Source organism: Limulus polyphemus, unplaced genomic scaffold, assembly GCF_000517525.1.
Source record: "Limulus polyphemus unplaced genomic scaffold, Limulus_polyphemus-2.1.2 Scaffold1135, whole genome shotgun sequence".
In the NCBI taxonomy this organism is placed as follows: domain Eukaryota; kingdom Metazoa; phylum Arthropoda; class Merostomata; order Xiphosura; family Limulidae; genus Limulus; species Limulus polyphemus.
In genome coordinates, this window is record NW_013666745.1 from 240,831 (window position 1) to 260,737 (window position 19,907).

At 33.6% G+C, this 19,907-nt stretch overlaps 1 protein-coding gene across 1 annotated transcript in view; it reads left to right on the forward strand.

Moving 5' to 3' along the window:
- Positions 1 to 1,028: 1,028 nt before the first annotated feature.
- Positions 1,029 to 19,907, forward strand: part of LOC106462294 (transmembrane protein 183-like) — a 23,572-nt gene continuing 4,693 nt past the window's right edge. Inside the window, exons 1-2 of the mRNA XM_013922193.2 lie at positions 1,029 to 1,258; positions 14,201 to 14,284. Of these exons, the coding sequence (XP_013777647.1) occupies positions 1,204 to 1,258; positions 14,201 to 14,284 (139 nt within the window). The 5' untranslated portion in view covers positions 1,029 to 1,203. The remainder of the gene's footprint in view (positions 1,259 to 14,200; positions 14,285 to 19,907) is intronic.

A 19,907-nucleotide genomic window follows, 5' to 3' on the forward strand; every position in this document is an offset into this window, starting at 1 on the left:
CTTCTTAAGAGTTGACATCAAAATAGATTGACTAGATTACTTAACCTAGCCTAAAGGTCAAAAACCATTACATTTTCATGTAACAAAATATTATAGAAATAATAAATGTAATAACCACTAGCAAAAGTTTTGGTTTTCAAATAAGTAACTAAACCTTAATAGACCTATTTTAGCTCCTTAGAACTTCATCAGTTCAAGCATAGTCACACACTGCAAAGGATCTCTCCTTGGCAGCCAAATTCAAAATACTAAATAACCATAAACTTATCATTTCTAATTTACATCCCCTAAGTGACTAAGTTAGCAAGTATTGCACTCTTTATACTTTAGAGCTTAAAAGTAACAGATCTAAAAAACTCTTTCTATTAGAAGAAAAAAGGGTCATGTTTTTAATTTTTTACCAAAATATTTCTTTTAATTTCAATAAGACTAACATTACATATACACGAACTTCCTTCTCTACTGCTGGAAGTGGCAACAATTTCTTCATCTTCCTCCTGTTCTTTTTAACAGTTCAAAAGGTTTTTCAACATCATCTACCTCTATAATCTAACGACTAACGTTACCGGCAAGCATCACTAACTTATTCAGTCACCGACGCTTTATAATATATTTTACCTCAATTCATAAAGACCAAGGCGCTATTGTTAACTGATTCCTAACAAGCTGAATACATTTCTCTACTATTTACGACTGCAGTTTCATAAAATTGTTCATTTTTACAAATGCACAACAAATTACCAAATTTACAGACAAATCCCAGCTCTTCACGACACCCAAAGCCCAACATAATGACATCCTACCGATTCCGGAAATAAAGCACTTAATTCTGTATCCTAAACTTACGTCATCTTTAATCTCAACCTCATAATATATTTAGATAAAATGTTTCTGTAACGTAATATAAATGTACTAACGGTAATACTAGTTTTTTTAAGTAAAATTTTAAGTCATATTTATACACCCAAAATATTCTCTGTATAGAAGAAAAGATAAACTACAACACTAAATATATTACAGAGTGCACTGCTTTGCACAGCTCGGCCACGGCAAAATGGCGGAAATGTCTGATGGTCTGGTAAATTACTGTAGACTTTATTTTATTTTAACTCCACATTTTGCATATTATATTCAAAATCAGTATGCCTTTCGATGATATAATTTTTTATAAGTCCAGAAACTTGGAGGAGAGAGTGATAGAAAATGCCGAAAGGTGGGAAGAAAGGATTGTGGAATAAAAGTATTAAAACACAAACAGGTAATAATTAAGTAATATTAACACTAATAGTGATATTAGTACTACTACTTCTACTAGTGTTATAACTAACGAACACGAAGGCCAGGGTAACATTAGTTAATAGTGATAAGTAAAAAGTTAAAACTAAGTAACTAAAATTTAAAAACTAACTCTAACATTCACCGATTCCGAAAGTAACAAAGTGATTATAAATCACATTTTTAATATTACTACTTTTACTCACTGTGGCAGTGCTAGTACTAGTAGTACAGTGCTACTCTGCTAGTTCTAAGCCTTGGCTCTAGACTAAAGTCTGAGTTGTATATAAAAATAGTTGAAGTAATGAGCAATTAAGTAAATTAGTTCTAGCTGAATGAACTTTAGTCTTCATGGTGTTAGGCTTAAATACTTATACCCACATGTTTTTAAACAATTCAATAGTGGTTCCAGCCTTAAGTAATTGGGGAAGCTAAACTAAAGATATTTATTTTTTTGTACATTAAAAAGTACATGAAAAATTGTGCAGTCTGGGCATTTTAATGCATACTGTATCACATAACATTTTTTAAACTTTAATTCTATTAAATGCAAACTAATGCATTTTGGGTTATAAGTTGGATCGTGTGTTTAATATAAATCATAAATGGGAACACAGTCAGTAAAATACTCTTGGCTCAGTACTGGGTAAGGTGCCGAAACCACTGAAACAGTACTTTGTTTCTTGTAGTAAAGCTAACAGAATTATAAGGTGTATTTATTACATGTTGAAAGGGTAATTATCTTTTAACAATCACTTATTTTCTCCTAAGGAAAGAAGGGTAAAAGGTGATGTTATTGTGCAAGTTTATCTAAGGAATCACTATGATAAAGGACTTGTATCTTTGTACTATATTTTATAGGTAATAAGATGATAGGAAAAGACAAAGATAGGTTAGGGTCCAGTAAAAACAGTTTAATTTTTCCTAAACTGTTACAGGGTGATTCATTTAAACAATGAGTTGCCACTGTCAGTAGTGGAAGCCAGCATTTTACAGAAGTTTAAGAGGGGAATCAATAATTTCCTGAAAAATAAAGAGTGGGCTTAAATTTTCTCAAGACCAAATGTGCAAGAGTAGCCTTAAAGAATCAAAAAAGTTCCTTATTGATCATAGGTTAACCCTTTCAATGCAATAAAAACAATAATAGAAATAGAATGGGTCATATTTACAAATACTAGGTAAAAAGTGCTTTTTTTTAGATTGTACAGTTGAAAGGAGGTTGTGTCTTGTATCAAAATTAGGGGACACTGTGGAAATTGAGGGACACCCCTTTGATATATTGATTTTTTTATTGAAAAGTATTACTAAGGATGAACTGTTATAATTAGTTGATGGAATATGTTTGTGTTATTTCTGTGTTACTAGTTACAGTTACACATGAAACAAGTTATTGTTATAAGTCTACAACACCCTTTAAGGTTCCAAATCTTAAGCAGTGTGTATGGATGTGGCACATTGGACATGTAAAATAGCCATGTTCAATCCAGAACATTATTGATAGGCACATCACTAGCATGTTGACGTTGACATTGTAAGAAGTAAATTGGAGGTTTCCTTGAGTTGTTTTAGTAAAGTAATTTTGTTGTATTTTATTACTTGTCAGTAACATAAATCATACCACAAATGCTCTAATCCTTTCTTTTTATGTGTACACTTACAATAATGAGTCATAAACACCACAAAGAAATGTAAAAATAGTCATGCATCTGGTCATGGTCAGTGTGGCTGGTGCTTTAGTTGCTTACAATGTAGGTGAGGCTTGCTGATGTGATAGACAAATGATTAGCTTCATTTTGAATCTAGTAGAATTCCATACTTGTGACCATATGATTTGTCAAAAGTGAAATTAATGTAGCCATGTTTATTAAAATATAGACCTACTTGTGTAACTTTGCATTTGACAGATTTAGCTTAAAAAAGAAATATATATATAAGAAATTGGCTAGTGAATTTAGTTGATCAAGAATCTCTAAGATGTAATAACAAGCTATTTAAACCTACCCATCTTTCTTTCAAAATTGTCACTGACAATATCATACAAACAGGTTGTTTTCTAGATTGATAATAACAAGACTGTTTAAGCATTCTTGTCCTGTGGTTTTCTTGAATATATTTTGATCTGCTTCAAACAAGAAAAGCTTTGTTCTACTGATGTTGCAGATATGGTTGTGACTAGGCACAGCAAGTAGTAAAGTTAGCATATTGCTCTATAATAATTACTTTTTGCTTGTAATACTTCAAAAGAAAGAAAAACCCATTTTACTAACTTGATTTTTTTTATAGAGTGCTACGGGCTACCTCTTCATATGATCCATGTCAAAGAAATGGCCATACCTTTTTAATGCTTCAAGAACTTCAATGGGAAATTTACTCTTTATATGAGCAAATATTGATGGCTAAAGAGACTTCAAGTTCAATGCCCCTAAATTAATGAAACTAATGGTTAATTTCCTATGTTGTCTGATTGAGCTGGATGATTATATTCAACTGAGACTTGTATAGTTGGAATATTCAAAAATAGAAATAATTGGAAAAACCAATTTCAATTATTTGATTATTTCCAGTCGTTGTGATACTAATCAATCAAGCTGAACAATGCTGAAATAATAATGAGGAATCATAATGGCACTTGGCACTATTTCAATTACTTGGATAATTCATAAATGGTAATTATCAGAAACTCTAAATATTTATTAGTTGATTATTTTACATTACACTATTCAGTGTAATTGATGCTCATACACAATCGAGTTACTCTCCCTGCTATGTTGTCTAAAAAATATTTCATTATATTGTCATTGTCTGCAAACTCTCCTACTTCTGACTCTGACACTCTGGAAGGAATCCTTGTACAGTGTTTTAAGTTGTATTCCACAGTCATGTTTGTGATTTTGATTAATGAATTATTCTACATGACACTAATTGATGTAATCTCCCACCTGTACTGTCAGGTACAGGTTCAATATATGCAAACTCTCCTACTCCTGACTCTTGCACTCTGTATAATGTCTCAACTTATATCTTACTGTCATGTTTTTGTGTTGGACTTAAGGCTACCAGTAGTCCTTTTGCAAAAGGTGTCTTTTTCATGTCACCTGCTATCAAATTTGTCGTCTTACAGCTTCTCTTGCCTCTAGCCATCAACATCCCCTGGATAATATCTTGCAGGCAGAGACGTGGATGACCTCCAACACCATTACTTATACCACATTGTAGTTTCATCTGCCCCTGGTTTTCATCCCCCTCTAGTCACCATTCTTAATCTTCACAGAAGCTCTAAGGAAGTAAATTGTTAATTTTATTTTTTCATGGCAGCTCCCACAACCGTCTTATTTATTATTTCTCTATATCTATATACTGGAGATAATAAATCTCGCCGTGTGGCCAGTGTTGCCTCACAAGGAATATTTCTCTCCCAAAATATGCATCAACTAGGGATAAAGGACATGTTAATTCCATCTGCATATGCAATGATTGCTGTTGAAGTGGAATTTTCCACAAGGCTGCTAACAGTATATGTGTGTGTATATATACATTAAAGAATTGAGGAAAAACAAGACAATTGTATGTTTCACAAATACATCATTTATTACGACCATGGTTTCACCAGTAAAGGCATCATCAGGTACAGATTAAAATGTTTTGTAGTAGGGTTTTTATATATGTTTAAACAATGAACCAGAAGTGACCTTGACATTCACTACAGACAAGTAGGGAGAAGCTTAAGTTGGTTTGGTCATTTAGAGTTTTTTTTGGATTTGTTTTTAGAATCTATTTATTTCTAAAATTCTACAAAACATATTAAATATTGGTATAGATATGTTGATGATGTGATTTGTCTCTGGACAGGATCCAAACGTCAATTTATTTCTAAAATTACACAAAACATATTAAATATTTGTCTAGATATGTTGATGATCTGATTTATCTCTGGACAGGATCCAAACGTCAATTTATTTCTAAAATTACACAAAACATATTAAATATTGGTCTAGATATGTTGATGATCTGATTTGTCTCTGGACAGGATCCAAAAGTCAACTCGATAATTTTGTAACTTTTCTAAAATCACAAAACAAATTTATTAAACTTACTATGGAATTTGGAGAAAATTGAAACGTTAATTTTTTGAGCCTAAATACTCACAGAACAAATGGCATACATTCCTTCAAAATCTTCAGAAAGCAAAACATGCAATATCTCACTAACTTATTATGTTCCATAGTTTGTAACACAGACTTATCACTGTACCCTTGTCATCTGAAGATTATGAAACTAGATTAAAAACTATAAAACAAATTGCTGTTAAATGTTTAATAAAATTAAAAGTCAAAACAAAAGTCAATATACCCACGTATTGTACCAAACAACAACAAAATGAAACAGAAATGGTTTAAGATGAGCTACATTGGAAAACCTTCTCACAAAATATATAACACACTGAACAAAGATATGTACACACCAGCCTTCTACTGTAAAAACAACCTAGGAGAAATGTTGTGCAACAACAACACTAGAATCAAAAAGTACAGAAACAGTGGTGTTTACCAATTAATGTGTCAAGACTGCGATTGTGTATACATAGGTCAAACAGGACATTCCATTAGAAACGAGAATTAAAGAACACATCAGAAGTTGGAAATTAAGGAAAAATGGGTCAACCTTTGCATCCCACCTTATTGAATCTAAGCACTAATTTGAACCAGAAATAAACTGTAAAAGTTTACATATCTTGAAAAAAGATAAAAACTGGACAGTCTGGAAATTTTAGAAATAGTTGGATGTCTAAAAACAAATCCAGAAAAAAGTTTTAAACCTCCAAACCACCTTAAGCTCCTCCCCACTTGTCTGTAGATGAATGTCAAGGTCACTTCCAGTTCTTTGTTTAAACATATACATTAACCCTGCTGCAAAACATTTCAGTCAGTACTTGATGGTGCCTTTACTGGTAAAATCATGATCATAATAAATAATGCATTTGTGAAACATACAGTTGTCTTATTATTCCTCATTTCTGTAATTGTGAAGCTTCACCAAGTACTGATGGTTTCAAGTATAAATGTATGTATATATATATATATATATATATATATTCTATCTTCCATATTGTTCTTCAGAAAATAAAAACTGAAAGCACCAGGTGCAGTTCTTATTCACAGAACATGAATCTAGATGAAACTAACTTGAATGGATGGCAACTGCCTGTTTTAGAAACACAAGTGTAGAGGACAACGTTTTGAAAGTCTTCCGACCTGAAGACGAAAAGCGGAAGACTTGAAATGTTGTCATCTACACTTGTGTTTCTACAACAGGCAGTTGCCATTCATTCAAGTTAGTTTCATCATGAATACTCAGTCTATCAGAGATGATTCCTGTTTGGTCCATGCACCTGTTGTGTGTTCTCTTAATGAAGCACGAGAACCCTTGCTTTCCCAGTCCCAAGGCATTGGAAATGTTGGTGTGATTCCACGGTCATGAGATCAAGTGGACACATCTCCAATCAGAAATAAGGCAGGTTTATATACCTGGCAATGTTGTACACAGTCCCTCTTAACTTTTTCATTGCCGCCTGAATGTATTACACCAATTACATGATCCCAACATTACCATCAGGTTTTTCATACTATTACTTTAAACCTGCTTTGTTCACCTTTACAAAGTATTTCAGGCTTTTAATAAACATTATAACTTTTTTGTAGAGAAAAAAAATTAGAATTTTTAATTAAGCATTTTTACTTAAGATTTGTCCATGAATATATGTAGTCAGAGTGTTGACTACATTATAACACTTTTTTGTAGAGAAAAAAATCAGAATTTTTAATTAAGCATTTTTACTTAAGATTTGTCCATGAATATATGTAGTCAGAGTGCAAAATGATTTTCATGTTAAAATTAAAAATACTTTTCTTATCAGAAAATGTTCAAGTTTCAAAATCTCTAAAACCCTCCTACATAAATATCGAACTTTTATTTTTCGGAAAAACTTTATACTTTATCTGTAATTTTCTCTACCTTAACTCTATACAGGGTCAGTCAATTTGACCAACCCCATAACCAGCATAAAACTTTAAAGATTAAAAAATGTAAAATATAGTTATTCAACTAGAACAGAAAAAAATATATCGGGTACTAGAATAGAATGTGTCAAAACTATTGGAGAGTGTGCTAGAACTCTGCGTAGGGATGGCACGGACACCCATATTAAAGCAATCTTGTTTTCTTTAACACATAACATCTTATAGATATGTTTATTTCACTACACACTTACTTTAACTTACATTATGTTGCCTATTTCATTTTTGTAATTCTTTATAATTCATACTCCTTACAATTAATTAAGTTTGTGAGGACTCCCTACCTTCTCTCGATATTGCTCGCCTTCCTCCTATAACTGCTGAACCCATTTAGGACGACGTAGATTTAGTTCAGTTTTCCTCCACCTGATTATGGTTTACCTTCCCAGGCCTCTACAACAGAATCTGCTAGGCTTGCCTCAGCTTTTTTTTTAAGACACGTTTTACAGTATAATTTTCCCCTCCTTCTTCAGACATGTTTCATGATGTACATTTTTGTCTGTCTTTTGGGAGAAGGTACTTACGTGCCTTGCCCTCTACAGGCTTTGGTTAAATTTGCCTTAGTTTACCATCAGGGAGATTTTCTTCTTGATTCTATGTACTTAGAATCTCTGTTGCCTATATGAGGGGCAGTCTCTTTTAATCCTATCCATTTTATCCCCCACCTAGTTTTCAACTTTATCTTATCCTATCAACTCTCCTACAGGAAATGTCTACCTTACATCTTCTTTCTTAGGTGTTCCACCTATATCTAGAGGATTTTCATGGGATATCTCTTCCTCCTTCATGTTGGGGCATTTGTCATCTTTAGTTCTTTCCCTCTACACATTGCTTCTTTGCTTTTGGGATCTTGTGGGTAAAGGCACTGTCTTGTACCATTTCTTTACCATCCACTTCTGTTAGAAACTTACAGTTAGCTATTTTTTCCACAAGTCCATTTTATGGGGCTACTCCTGTACAATTAGCATCACATGGGGTATCTGTGATACTATATTGTTATTTTTTTGGTTGTTCTTTGTTGCATTCTGAGTGATTGCCATTTTTATTCATGTTCTATGTCCTGCACCTTCCCATCCTTTACCTGTCATACCTATGAGTTTTTCCATTTCTTGTGTATGCTGATGCTAATTGAAGTTCTGAATTGATTGGTCCTGCCTCAATCAGTTCTTGGTTCTTCCTCATTTTAATATGTAGTCTTTGATCACAGTTGGGTGGGCAATTTCTGCAGGACTAAGAATTCCCACAATACACATTCTTATTTTCTTTTCTCTGGATGCTATCTTGGGTTTTTTTTTCACCACATGATTTGGTACCAGTTTAATGCCTTGCCCTTCAGACGTCTTTCGCTTCCATATGTCTTTTTTCAGGTAGTCTGTGTTTTACCTGACTATTCCTTTTTGGGGATTTTACTATCACTATTGCTTGGACATCTGGCTTTGGTTAGTGGGGAGTGTCTTTTTAATCATCCACTTCTGTCAGGACCATCCATTTTCCTCCTCAAATGCATTCAATGGAGTTTTCTATTATCCACACCATTATGGATTACTATCTTACTGCTAGCAAGGTTCTAATGCATTGGAGGATGTGGCTTTGCAATCTTTTTAGGAGATGCTGATCGACCCATGGTCTCTTGCTAGGGTTCCTTTGATTTCTCTTCTTAACTTTCCTCCTCCTCTTTTTGACTATATGCATTGGTGGTTGAACATATCCCTTGCATTGTTAGGTTTACTGATTCCTCCCCCCTCATTCAGATCTGTTTCTCTTCCTTGATTCTCATCTCCAAAGTTGGGAGGCTTGGGTTGATCAGCAGGAGTTTTCAAGACAATGATCTATGGACAAAAGATCTTACCATGTTAGCACCCTGGCACTCCCAGCAGTCCAAAGTGCTTTAGTTCACTTTCTTGCTCTGGTCTGGATTTGACTAATCATGTTTCATTCCATCTATTTTGATGGTGGTGGCTTATATCACTTGCCAACAGGGCACTCATTCTTGTTCCCTTTGTGGTGGACAGTGGATCTCCATTTTTGAACCCACACACTTGACATATATCTTCTGGCATGTCATGTTTCAGGTGCTTTCGTCATCATTGCAGATTGCCTTCGCAGTCTCAACACACTTTCTCCCAAGGAGTGGCCTCTCAATCCTCAAATTTTCAGTGGCTCTGCCATTTGACTCCTTTTTGGATTCCAAGTTACCTCTTTTGTTTTTGGTCTCCAGTTTATCATCCACTCACCCTGGCTGTCAATACATTCAGACAGGATTAGATCCAGTTTATAACTTTAGTTTTTTCTCATTCCCAAGATGACTTTGTTCATCCATGCTACTCCAGGTCATGTTTTTCTAGTTGATTCTTCCTGGCCAGCACAGATTTGATTTTCTCAGCTGTTTTGGCTCGATATGTTTTTTTTTTCTGTTCAGAATTGATTTTACTAAACTACACTTTGGAGGCTTGTGTAGTTTTTTTGTTGTCATTTTCATTTCTTGCCATCTTCCACCTTCATTCTCGATCGGATCTGAATGACCTTCTCTGTCTCGTACATGCTCTGGGTTGCATAATTGCTTTCAAGGCTTCTTTACATTGACTCAATTTCCCACAGTTTCTTTCCCTTCTACCCCCTCCTCTGTTCGTGATTTTTTTTCCATTCCTCTCCTACCCATTGGGTTCGGCTTGTGATTCGATTGGCTTTCTATTCCTTGTTTCCTTCTTCCCATAATCAATTCCTTATGTCTTCACTCTATTTATGTGCATCTCAACCTCTTCCTCCATTGGAATTCGTCTGTCGAACACTGGAACTACACCTCATACATTCATCTCCCATTATATGCTTTGGGAAGATGTTTATTCCTTGTCAGGGTACCATCTTCCACCTGTTGCCATCCTTCACTCTTTGGTGAGATTGTAACTGGGTAAGTTTTCTTTCTTTTGTTGTATATATTATCTTTCCAGGGGCCTGACCCATGTTTTGACCAGAATCCCACTCTGTGGTGAGTGGTGCCAGTCCAGGTATCCTTAATCATTCAGAATTGTACTAAACTCTGCACTTTAAGGCTATGTTTGCTTCACTTTCGTAATTTCTATGAACTCAAAATGCACACTGTTCATTACAGTCACATAAACTAGAGATGGGGTGTTCCATAAAATCGCTCTTACGTTATTTATTCCCTTCTATTCCTTAGATTGAATAAATCATGTTTTGTCTGCTTTTCAAAATAGGGTTTTATTGGTAACCCATTGCACTGCTCCCCCTCTTTTTCTTCCAGTGGAGTAAGAGAGTCCTTACCACTTTCCAGTTCCAATCCACTGGTATCCTCCTGAATGAGAGATATATACAATATAAACAATAAAGACATAAATGTAGATGATGAGATGTCCTCCAAATGGATGCTCTATATCTGCACAGGTTTGTCCGAGGGGGTGTTGTAACTTTGGAGTGCACCATCATAATGATTGGGATCTCTCATCCTGTCCCCTCATGGAAGTCAGTTCCCAGGTGGTTGAGTTTTGGACTTAGAGCTTAACCAATCACCATACGTCCTCACACATGTAGTGTGCCAGCATAAATGCAGTTCACCCCTTCGATTGGAATGTCAGTTCCCGGCAGTCAGGTTTTGGACATAATTGACTTGCCGTGTATGGTCCATTATGCCCTAGCCACTCCACACCATTAAACACAGTCCTTATTTTACCCACATTCTGTTGATCAGGGAGAATGAAATTATAATATATTGTGTCCAACCATTTTCTCTCCCATTCGGATGTGCTTCTCACAATTTTCCGCCCTGATCTGTCACACCTTTTCCACATCTGGATGAAGAGTATACCTGGTACAGAAGTGATACAGTCTCCCACATATAATCCTTTTATTAGAAGGTTCCCTCGCTAGGGTGTCCTTCAGATACTTTTGAAGGATGCATCTACTTTCTCACTTACACCAGTCCCCCCACCTATTCAGTGTGGGTTTCTAGCTATGTATAAGTGGAAGTAAAGTACCTTGTTGAAAGTTATAATTTTCCATCACTGAAAATGTATTTCCAATGGGTACTTACTTTTGCTCAGACTTCCCACCCTTCCTCCCCAATATCAACCAGTGCTTAATTTTTGACTTGCAGGTAGGTAGGTAGAATAGCATAGAGGGAGTCACATGAGTTACATGTGTGTGTGTGGCACTACTATTGGTGGATGTTTGTCTTATGATAATTTGCATGTGAGAATTAGTTAAACCATGTGAATTGAGGGGTGCGTGGGAATGAAAGGCTTGTGGTATGTAAAAAAAAAATTGCAAATAGAGGGCAGCACTGAACAAGAATAACTATGTATGTGAGCAGAAGTAAGTACCTGTCAAAAATATATTTTCAGTGTAGGAAAAGTGTAACTTCGGGGACATTCAACTCCAGTGCTTGATATATCTATAATATTCTAAAATGCATGTTTGAATAGAACATTAATGATTTTGTGGAGAACCAACATAGTATTACAAAACTAGTGCTAAGGAAGAACACTCTCAAATACAAATTATTGAACTAGACTTCAACTCCAAAATAAATCCAAGATTTGTTGTTTTTAATGTACATGTTATGTAGATATATATTTATTCAATAACTAAAATTTGAAACTTGTTAGGTTAGATAAAAACTATATTTATTTTGGAAGTCCTAGAAGTTATGCAAATGAAATATGGAAATATATTTTTATTTTTAGCATGAAAATCATCTTTCACTCTGACTAACCTGGTAAAGGCTTGATAAGTTCACAGATAAATTTTTAGTAGAAATACTCTATAAAAAATATATTTTTTTTGTGTACATCAGACTTGTAATGTTTACTAAAAGCTTGCCAACTTTAGTTTGTAATGTCTAGTTTTATGATTACATAATAGTAACAAGGTCAGTCAAAATTACTCAGCCTTTACACAGAGAGTTAATAAGCTCTTATTATTTAGCTTATGATCAACCTTCTCCTTAGAGGCCTAAGCCACTATTACAAGTCAGTCATATGGTAATTACTGATGTTGAGCTTAATCCTGTACAATGTGTTAAGTTGATTTGTTGTTTTAAGAGAGAGATGTAAAGTATTGTAAACAGGGAACGTACATACACGCTGAGCTGCAATGTATAAATACTTAACTAGAAACAGGGGTGAAATTCTGCTTATACTTACCAGTACTGAGTACCAGAACTTATTTTTTTAAGGCAGTACTAGTACCAGGACTTATTTGAGCTGCTTTGTTGTTTTTTATGTTTACACACAGATTTTTTTTTTTCCTTTTCAAAAACAGGTCTACTTCACCCAGTTCGGTAACCCTGCTTTTTTTTTAGAATTTCACCTCTGACTAGATAGATATAAAAGGAGTTGTAGATCAGTTGTTAATGTAATACTATACAGGCTGTAGCATGTACTTAACACGTTCCTGTTATTAGTAGTACTAAGAAAATGATTATATTAATTTATAGTGCAGAATTATAAAACACTGTTCTCACCACTCAGCATGTGAATGTTATTTGTCTACGTGAATTGTGTCTTATGTTATGCATAATGTTTAAATAAACCATTCCTAGGAACCCGCAGTCTCTATTTTGTTGATTTTAATGTTGATGACCTAGTGCTGCATGCACATTGGAATTATCACTGTCTGTGCTAGTGTTTCTTAATCTACATGTATGACAAAAAAGAAATCAGAGGACTTGATCCTATCAGTCTCTCATATAATCTTGTAATGTTCCATAAGATCACCACATTTCTCATAAAATAATAAGCTAAGAAATTGTAACTTATTCACATAAGATAACCTCTCCATCCCAAAAATCATCCTAGTAACCCTCCTCTGAACCCACCCCAACATTTCCATATCCTTTTGTAGGTAAGGAGACCAAGAAAGTCCAAATGGGGTCTAATTATTGACTTGTGTAAAGAGGTAATTATCTGTTTTGAAATGTAATCAATGTGTATATAAATAACATTCTGTTGGCTTTATCAACAGAGTACTATCTCAGTGACTTGAGTAATTTATCTATAATTATGCCAGGATTATATTCTTATGTCACACTGTTGAACTTATTCTTATATTTTAAACATATTATTCAAATTACGATAAACTAAGTTTATTATTTTGCACTTGTTATAAGTAATGGTCATTTTCGAAGTATTTGTTTCACGTACCAATTAATCCAAGTCAGTCTGTTTTACCTCAACATCCTCATTACAGCTATGAATATCCTAATTATACCATTATCAATATTTATTAATGTAAAGAAGAAAAAGCAGACCTAAACACTGGCCTTAAAGGCACACCACTTGTGACAAAAGACAAGTTTGGCTAGATTCCTTTAATAAGTTTTCTATCACTAACCCATTTATCCCACGATTAAATTAACCATTATGGTAGACTATCTGATAATATGATGGTAGTGAGAAATTGTATAATAAGATATAATATTATTTCTGATATATGTCCACGGATTAATTGATTACCTTGGAGCATTGTTGACATCAATTAGTGTCATGAAAATAATTAACTAATCAAAATTGATGTTTCTGATTATTACTATTTTAGATTAATCGAACTGTTTAGGTCTTGTGAGAATAATTGATTAGTTAAACATAATTTATCAACGAGTCAGATGACTTGTGGATAACCAAGCCCCACTAATCACTCAGCTTTAATAATGAACAGTACTGTACATGCAGGATCCAACATGTAAAGTTGTAATAATTGACTTTCCTGTTAGAGATAAATGTTTAAATGCTAAAAATAATTAATTGCAGTAGTTCTAGTTTAAAAACTAGAGGCTACTACACTTGCATGGATTGAATATCTTTATGTATATATATATATTATTCTGTATCTTACAGATGTGACTTTGAATGACTTTGCAAACAGTAAGATTTTAACTGAAAGGCTACGGAAGCCAGCTTTACATTCCTTTGCGAGAGAAGGTATAGTATATTATTGGTTACAGTAGCTGGTATAGATTTATACAGCAATTACTTTTACAGTATGTTAGATTTTGTACATGTTTACATTTATAGTATGTACTAAAACAGTGAATATTATATATAGGTACATGTGATACCTTCTTAGTATATTTGTATATGTAGCTTTTCCAATTGCCATTTATTTTGGTGTTTTCTTATGAAATTTGTAATATTTGTATTGTTGAATTAAAACCCACAACCATAATCTATGAAAAAAAGCAATTGAAACTACTCTCATGTTGTGTATTTTTTTATATTTCATTAGTATTTCATTTCAATGTTTTACGTATATCTCTCTCTTTTTTTCTTTTGAAGAAATACATGCAGACTTTTATTATGTTAGTAGCCAAACAGTGGGAATACTTCTTGCTCGAGAGAATGTTTAGACAGAGGAAAATATACTTCAAAAGTGTTGTTAATAAGCTCCATCTAAGAAGTTACTGGACAATGTTTCAAGCTGCTAATTCAGGTCTCATCTTCATCAGATGGAACTTGACGAAGGTCTTTACTAGCAGCGTGAAACATCATCCAATACGCTCCTAGTCAGATGCAGTTCATTAGTCATGCCTTTCAAATAGGGATGCTTGCATGTAACTATATATTGGTGAAGTTTGCTAATAACTTTAAAGGAACTAAAGCTATTTGTACAAATCAAATTTTGCTAACTACCGGACAATTTATCTGTTGAAAACAAGTAATGAATATTAAAACCAATTTGTTACTATTACAAGTCTTGTGATTGACCTCACTAAAATATTAAACATGAATCTATTTCATATACGGAAATCATTTTTACAGTACAGAAAGGCATATATACAAGTTTTTAAAATATTTATCCAAAACATATCACCGTTTTATGTACCTAACGTTGCATGCTTTTGTGTAGGTATCATATAATAAGTTATTATGTTTAAGTAATATTCAAATACAAAAAATGACTGGAGTCGACTAAATATGCAAAATGCTTAAATATTTGGATTTCTACACCTGTGGAAGGTGCAGCACTGGTGGCACCTTGTGTAACTTTGTGCTTGACAGCAATCAAGCGTATAAACAAAATCAGTCAATGGATGCCTCTGTTCTGGTAGGGTGTAGTTATAGACACCTGTTTCACTTCCATAGTCTGATCTCCATCGAAGTGGTTTCTGTATCAATATCCTTAAGATGTTGGCAGCTCAACATGCTTGCCATCATCTTCTGACATAACTGTGTGGTCTTCTTATCACAATCCATTCTGTCATTTCTTCCATCCACCAATAGGCACTTGTTCTCTGGATCTCAGTTTCCTTGCTCTAAACCACCATGTTCATTTGCTTTGGGAGCTTAAACCCTTGTGTTGGATTTACTATCTTGCCTATATTTTATCACTCTCACAGAGTGTTATCTAATACTTTGATGTTTTCATTGGATTTGCTCTCACTTTGGGAACCCTTTCAATTTCATGACTGCCTTTCAAACTGCTTTCAACACCTTGCTCCCATTCTTTTGACCTCACATTCCAAACTATACAGTTATCCAACTGTTCGACAGCTGTACTAAAGAAGTTAAAAGCAAAATACTAGTGATAATAGTACTGTTGTGATTTTGTCAGTTTCAGCTTATGGTTCTGGATCTTGAGCTTTTAAAAGTTGGCCACACTTGTGCTGGAGTGTGAGCACATTTTAAGCTATATTATACTTTCTCAAAAAAAAATGGACAGTATAATTTAATACTGTGAATGAAAATGGTCTGATTAAGACCAAAACTTACTCACAAAAATAAATTGTTAAATACATCATTTACTTATATACATAAACAGTATTAGAATAATTATGAAAAAGTGATACAATACAAAAGTCACAGATAATGAGTAATTGCATCTAAATAATCAATTTATCATTAGTTTCATATGTTATTACAGTAAATACAAGAAAAAACAAGTTGTAGGGTGCACTAGAAATTTGTATTTACTTTAAGTAGAGCAGTACACCTTGTTTATATTCTACCATAAGTATATCAACGTATGATTGTGAAATGTTGTTCCGAGTGTATATTACTCACCATAATTCAGCCAAGTTGTTTGGTTGCTGTTTGACCCCCAGTTTCAATATAAATCCGTAGAATCTTAATAATAATAATATCAGGATTTTGTACAGGCCAAGCCATTGTTTCAAGTGTTCTTCTAGCCTCTTTTTCTATCAAGTATCATTTGACTACATATGCTGCATGCTTAAGATTACTGTCTTGGTCTGATATTAATTACTACCCAATTGGAATGACACGATGAATAATAACCTGTTAGCAATAAAGATGCCGTAAATTTTCTGTAGATCTCCACAGTGTAGGAGTTAAGCTATCACAGTTTGTTACGGGTAATGGGGGCAACGAGCGGGTTTTTTGTGGAACTTGGGACTGGCGTGTACTTTTAAAAAAGTTTTTAATGAAGATGTGCAAGTTTTATGTAGAGTTTGTAGGTTGGAGGTTATACTAATTAAAATTGAGGCAGTAGATAAAGAGAAGTGTAGACTGTGAGAAATGGCAGCAGGATTTCAAGAGGAGCTTAAGTTTTTACATGCAAGAGATACATAAGCTAAGAATGACTATCAGGAAGTTAGAAAGATTACTATTAGAGTAAAAAGTAGTGAATTTAAGTATGATGAGCCTATTCTGTTGAGCAACAAATTTCAGCCCTTGGCTTCTGCAGATGAAGAACTATTGGAGAGAAGGAAAACTAAAAGTGTCTTTATTTTTGCTATTACTCAAAAGTTTAAAGATGCTTGATTTTGGGCAGAAACTGTATACAGTAATCTATGAGTGCCTGAATCAACAAAGTTTACAGTTCCCCAATCACGATGGTCACCCTATGCTAAAAAAAGTATCGTATTATTAAAAGTTATGGTTTAGATACTTAAAGCTGTGGAAACAGAAGACTGAAGAGGTATGTGGAAACAAATATAAACCATCTACAGTTTTCTTGATTTCTATTTTATTATAATCTGGTTTAGATACTTAAAGCAGTGGAAACAGAAGACTGAAGAGGTATGTGGAAATAATAAAAACCATCAGCAGTTTTCTTGATTTCTATTTTCTCCAATGATCAATTACTTGGGTGCAGATGGTGTGAGATTAACCGGCTGGCCAACATGCTAACTGCCTTGGCAACCATTCAAATGAGTTAAAACTATGGTCTCGCTGTCCCCATTTCCTGATATATAAACTGAATATGCCTTGAACTTTAAATGGAGATTGCAAAACTGGCGTAGCTTCAGCAAATGATACAATCTTGTTTGTTCATCATAATTATAGTTACCTTCTGTGTTCAGAATTTTCCAATATAAATAGCTGGAATGTATGTATTGATAATCAACTGTAAAAATCTACAAACAGATTTTTTTTTCTAGTGCCTTCTAAGTTTTACTACAAAAACTGCAACACTCAGACAGTTTGCTAGCACTAATTTGAAGCCTGGATTACCACTGCTCAGATCATATATTATCAGATAATAAACAGGTCTGGCAATCACTAAAAATTACTTCAGCCCCCACGTTCGACCACAATGATAATTTCAGTTTGTATTAACCATTATTAGCAAGACCAATGATGGATGTGTTTGTGTCAGGAAACGATATGTGTGCGACATTGTTGAATATAAAGATTTCAATGGTGGCTCATTTATAGTAAGAGCATAAAAAAAAGAAGAAGATAATTTATTGTAGTTCCTAAGGTTGTTTTAACTACTTCACAGTGTATTGAAGGAGGTAAATGTCCAGTATTATTACATCAAATTATTATGGACTACCTTAAATGAAAAGCTATAGAGATCGTGTTTGCCAGCAAGAAGTCCTGATCTAAATTACAGAACATCTGTGGGACCTACTAGTAACTTTCTTAATTCAAGGATACTTAAATAATACAGAATGTAAGTAGCATTACATCATTAGTTAAATAAGTACATACTGAAAATATACCTTAATTTCAGTTTCCTGTTTATTTGATTAAAATCCTAAATTTTTGAAGTAGTGTATGTACTTATGAATACAGTAATTTATCTTTAAAACTACATTCAGAGTATCACAGAGAATTTATTTTGTTTTCCAATAACTAGATTTAACTTTTTTTGTAACCGTTTATAAGTAGAAATTGTCCAGAAATGTGAGAATTTTCTCCATTCAACGTTAATGTACTGTTTATTTGTCACCAAACATTAAATGCATCATTTAACTAAGCAGAATAAAGCTAATCGGTTGAATATTAAGTCTGAAAGAACTTGCTTATATATGTACGTGAATGTTCTTGAGTTTAAACGAGAAGCGGTTCTTGTAGATCTGTCTTTTTACTCCTTTTTATAGAAACTCGAAATCGTTGATTATTCGGTACTTTTCATTTTTGTTGTTGATTCATTTTTGGGAAATTGGAATTTAATAATAAAATTATACAAACTACCTTTATACACATGCATATCATATATTGGAAGAGAGAGATTTAAAAACTAAACAAGAAGTAAAATTGGACATGGTTAAATCTAAGTGTGAAACAAAGCATGACTAGACACTGCTACAGTAGAAATTTTGTAGGAGCTCTGTAATATTTTTCTCCAAATTGAAATTAGCGAATCTGTTATGTCACTGGAATGTATCTTGTTAACGATACGACTGTATTGTAATTTACTATTAAAAACAATTAAGATTTTTCACAAAATGTGTTCATAAAGTTCTGATTTGAATGACTGTTTATACATGCATATCATTAATATTTTGTAAGTGTAGAGTTACTCATTCAAAGAAGTAAGATACTTATTATCTAGTATAAGTTAGCACTTAGTTTGGCCAAAAATAAGTGTAAATAAAGGTCTTAGTAAGTTCATATTTTATCAAAATTTATTTTTTATTCAAGTAAGCATACTTTTACTATTAAAATACTGGTAAAGATGGTATAATCATACAGTAATACATTTTGGGAAAAACAGATATGTCTGTCTGTCAGGATTGCACTTATCTAAGCCAATTTTTTCTCATGGTCATCTTTGTATAGCTCTTTCCAGGGTACAGTCATTCGATCGGTTAAAAATTTATGTCTCTGAAGGTGCGAGCATTGAAAATGTTGTTTACAAGGAAATTATGTAAACATCTCTTGCAATACAATTTCATAGTTCTTAGTTTTAAGACCTGGCTTGAAATGCCACGGCTCCGAATATTTTGATGAATTTTGACATGTTCTACTGTGGAATACTCAATAGTATCACTTGGAAAAATGATTGTCTGTCTATCCACTGTGTATGAATATACAGAAGAAGAGAAAATGAAATGCATATGTGCAAGTCCTACTAAGAGTGACTTATGGATGCATGTTAATTTCTGTGTATGTTTTGTTAAAATTTATTTAAAAAACCTTCATCTACTGCAGAATTTTGATTGAATAAATAATGTTGTTTAAACATTTGTTTAACAACAAGTAAAATCTTGGAATGGTCTATTCTTTCATTGGGGGATGCATCTGTGAGCCAGACTAGTTTCGGAGAATTCCACTCCTCCTCAGTGACCCTGGACACTATCACCAATGAAATATCAGACCAAACCAAGCTTTTCTAGTAGTGAGGTATCGAAAA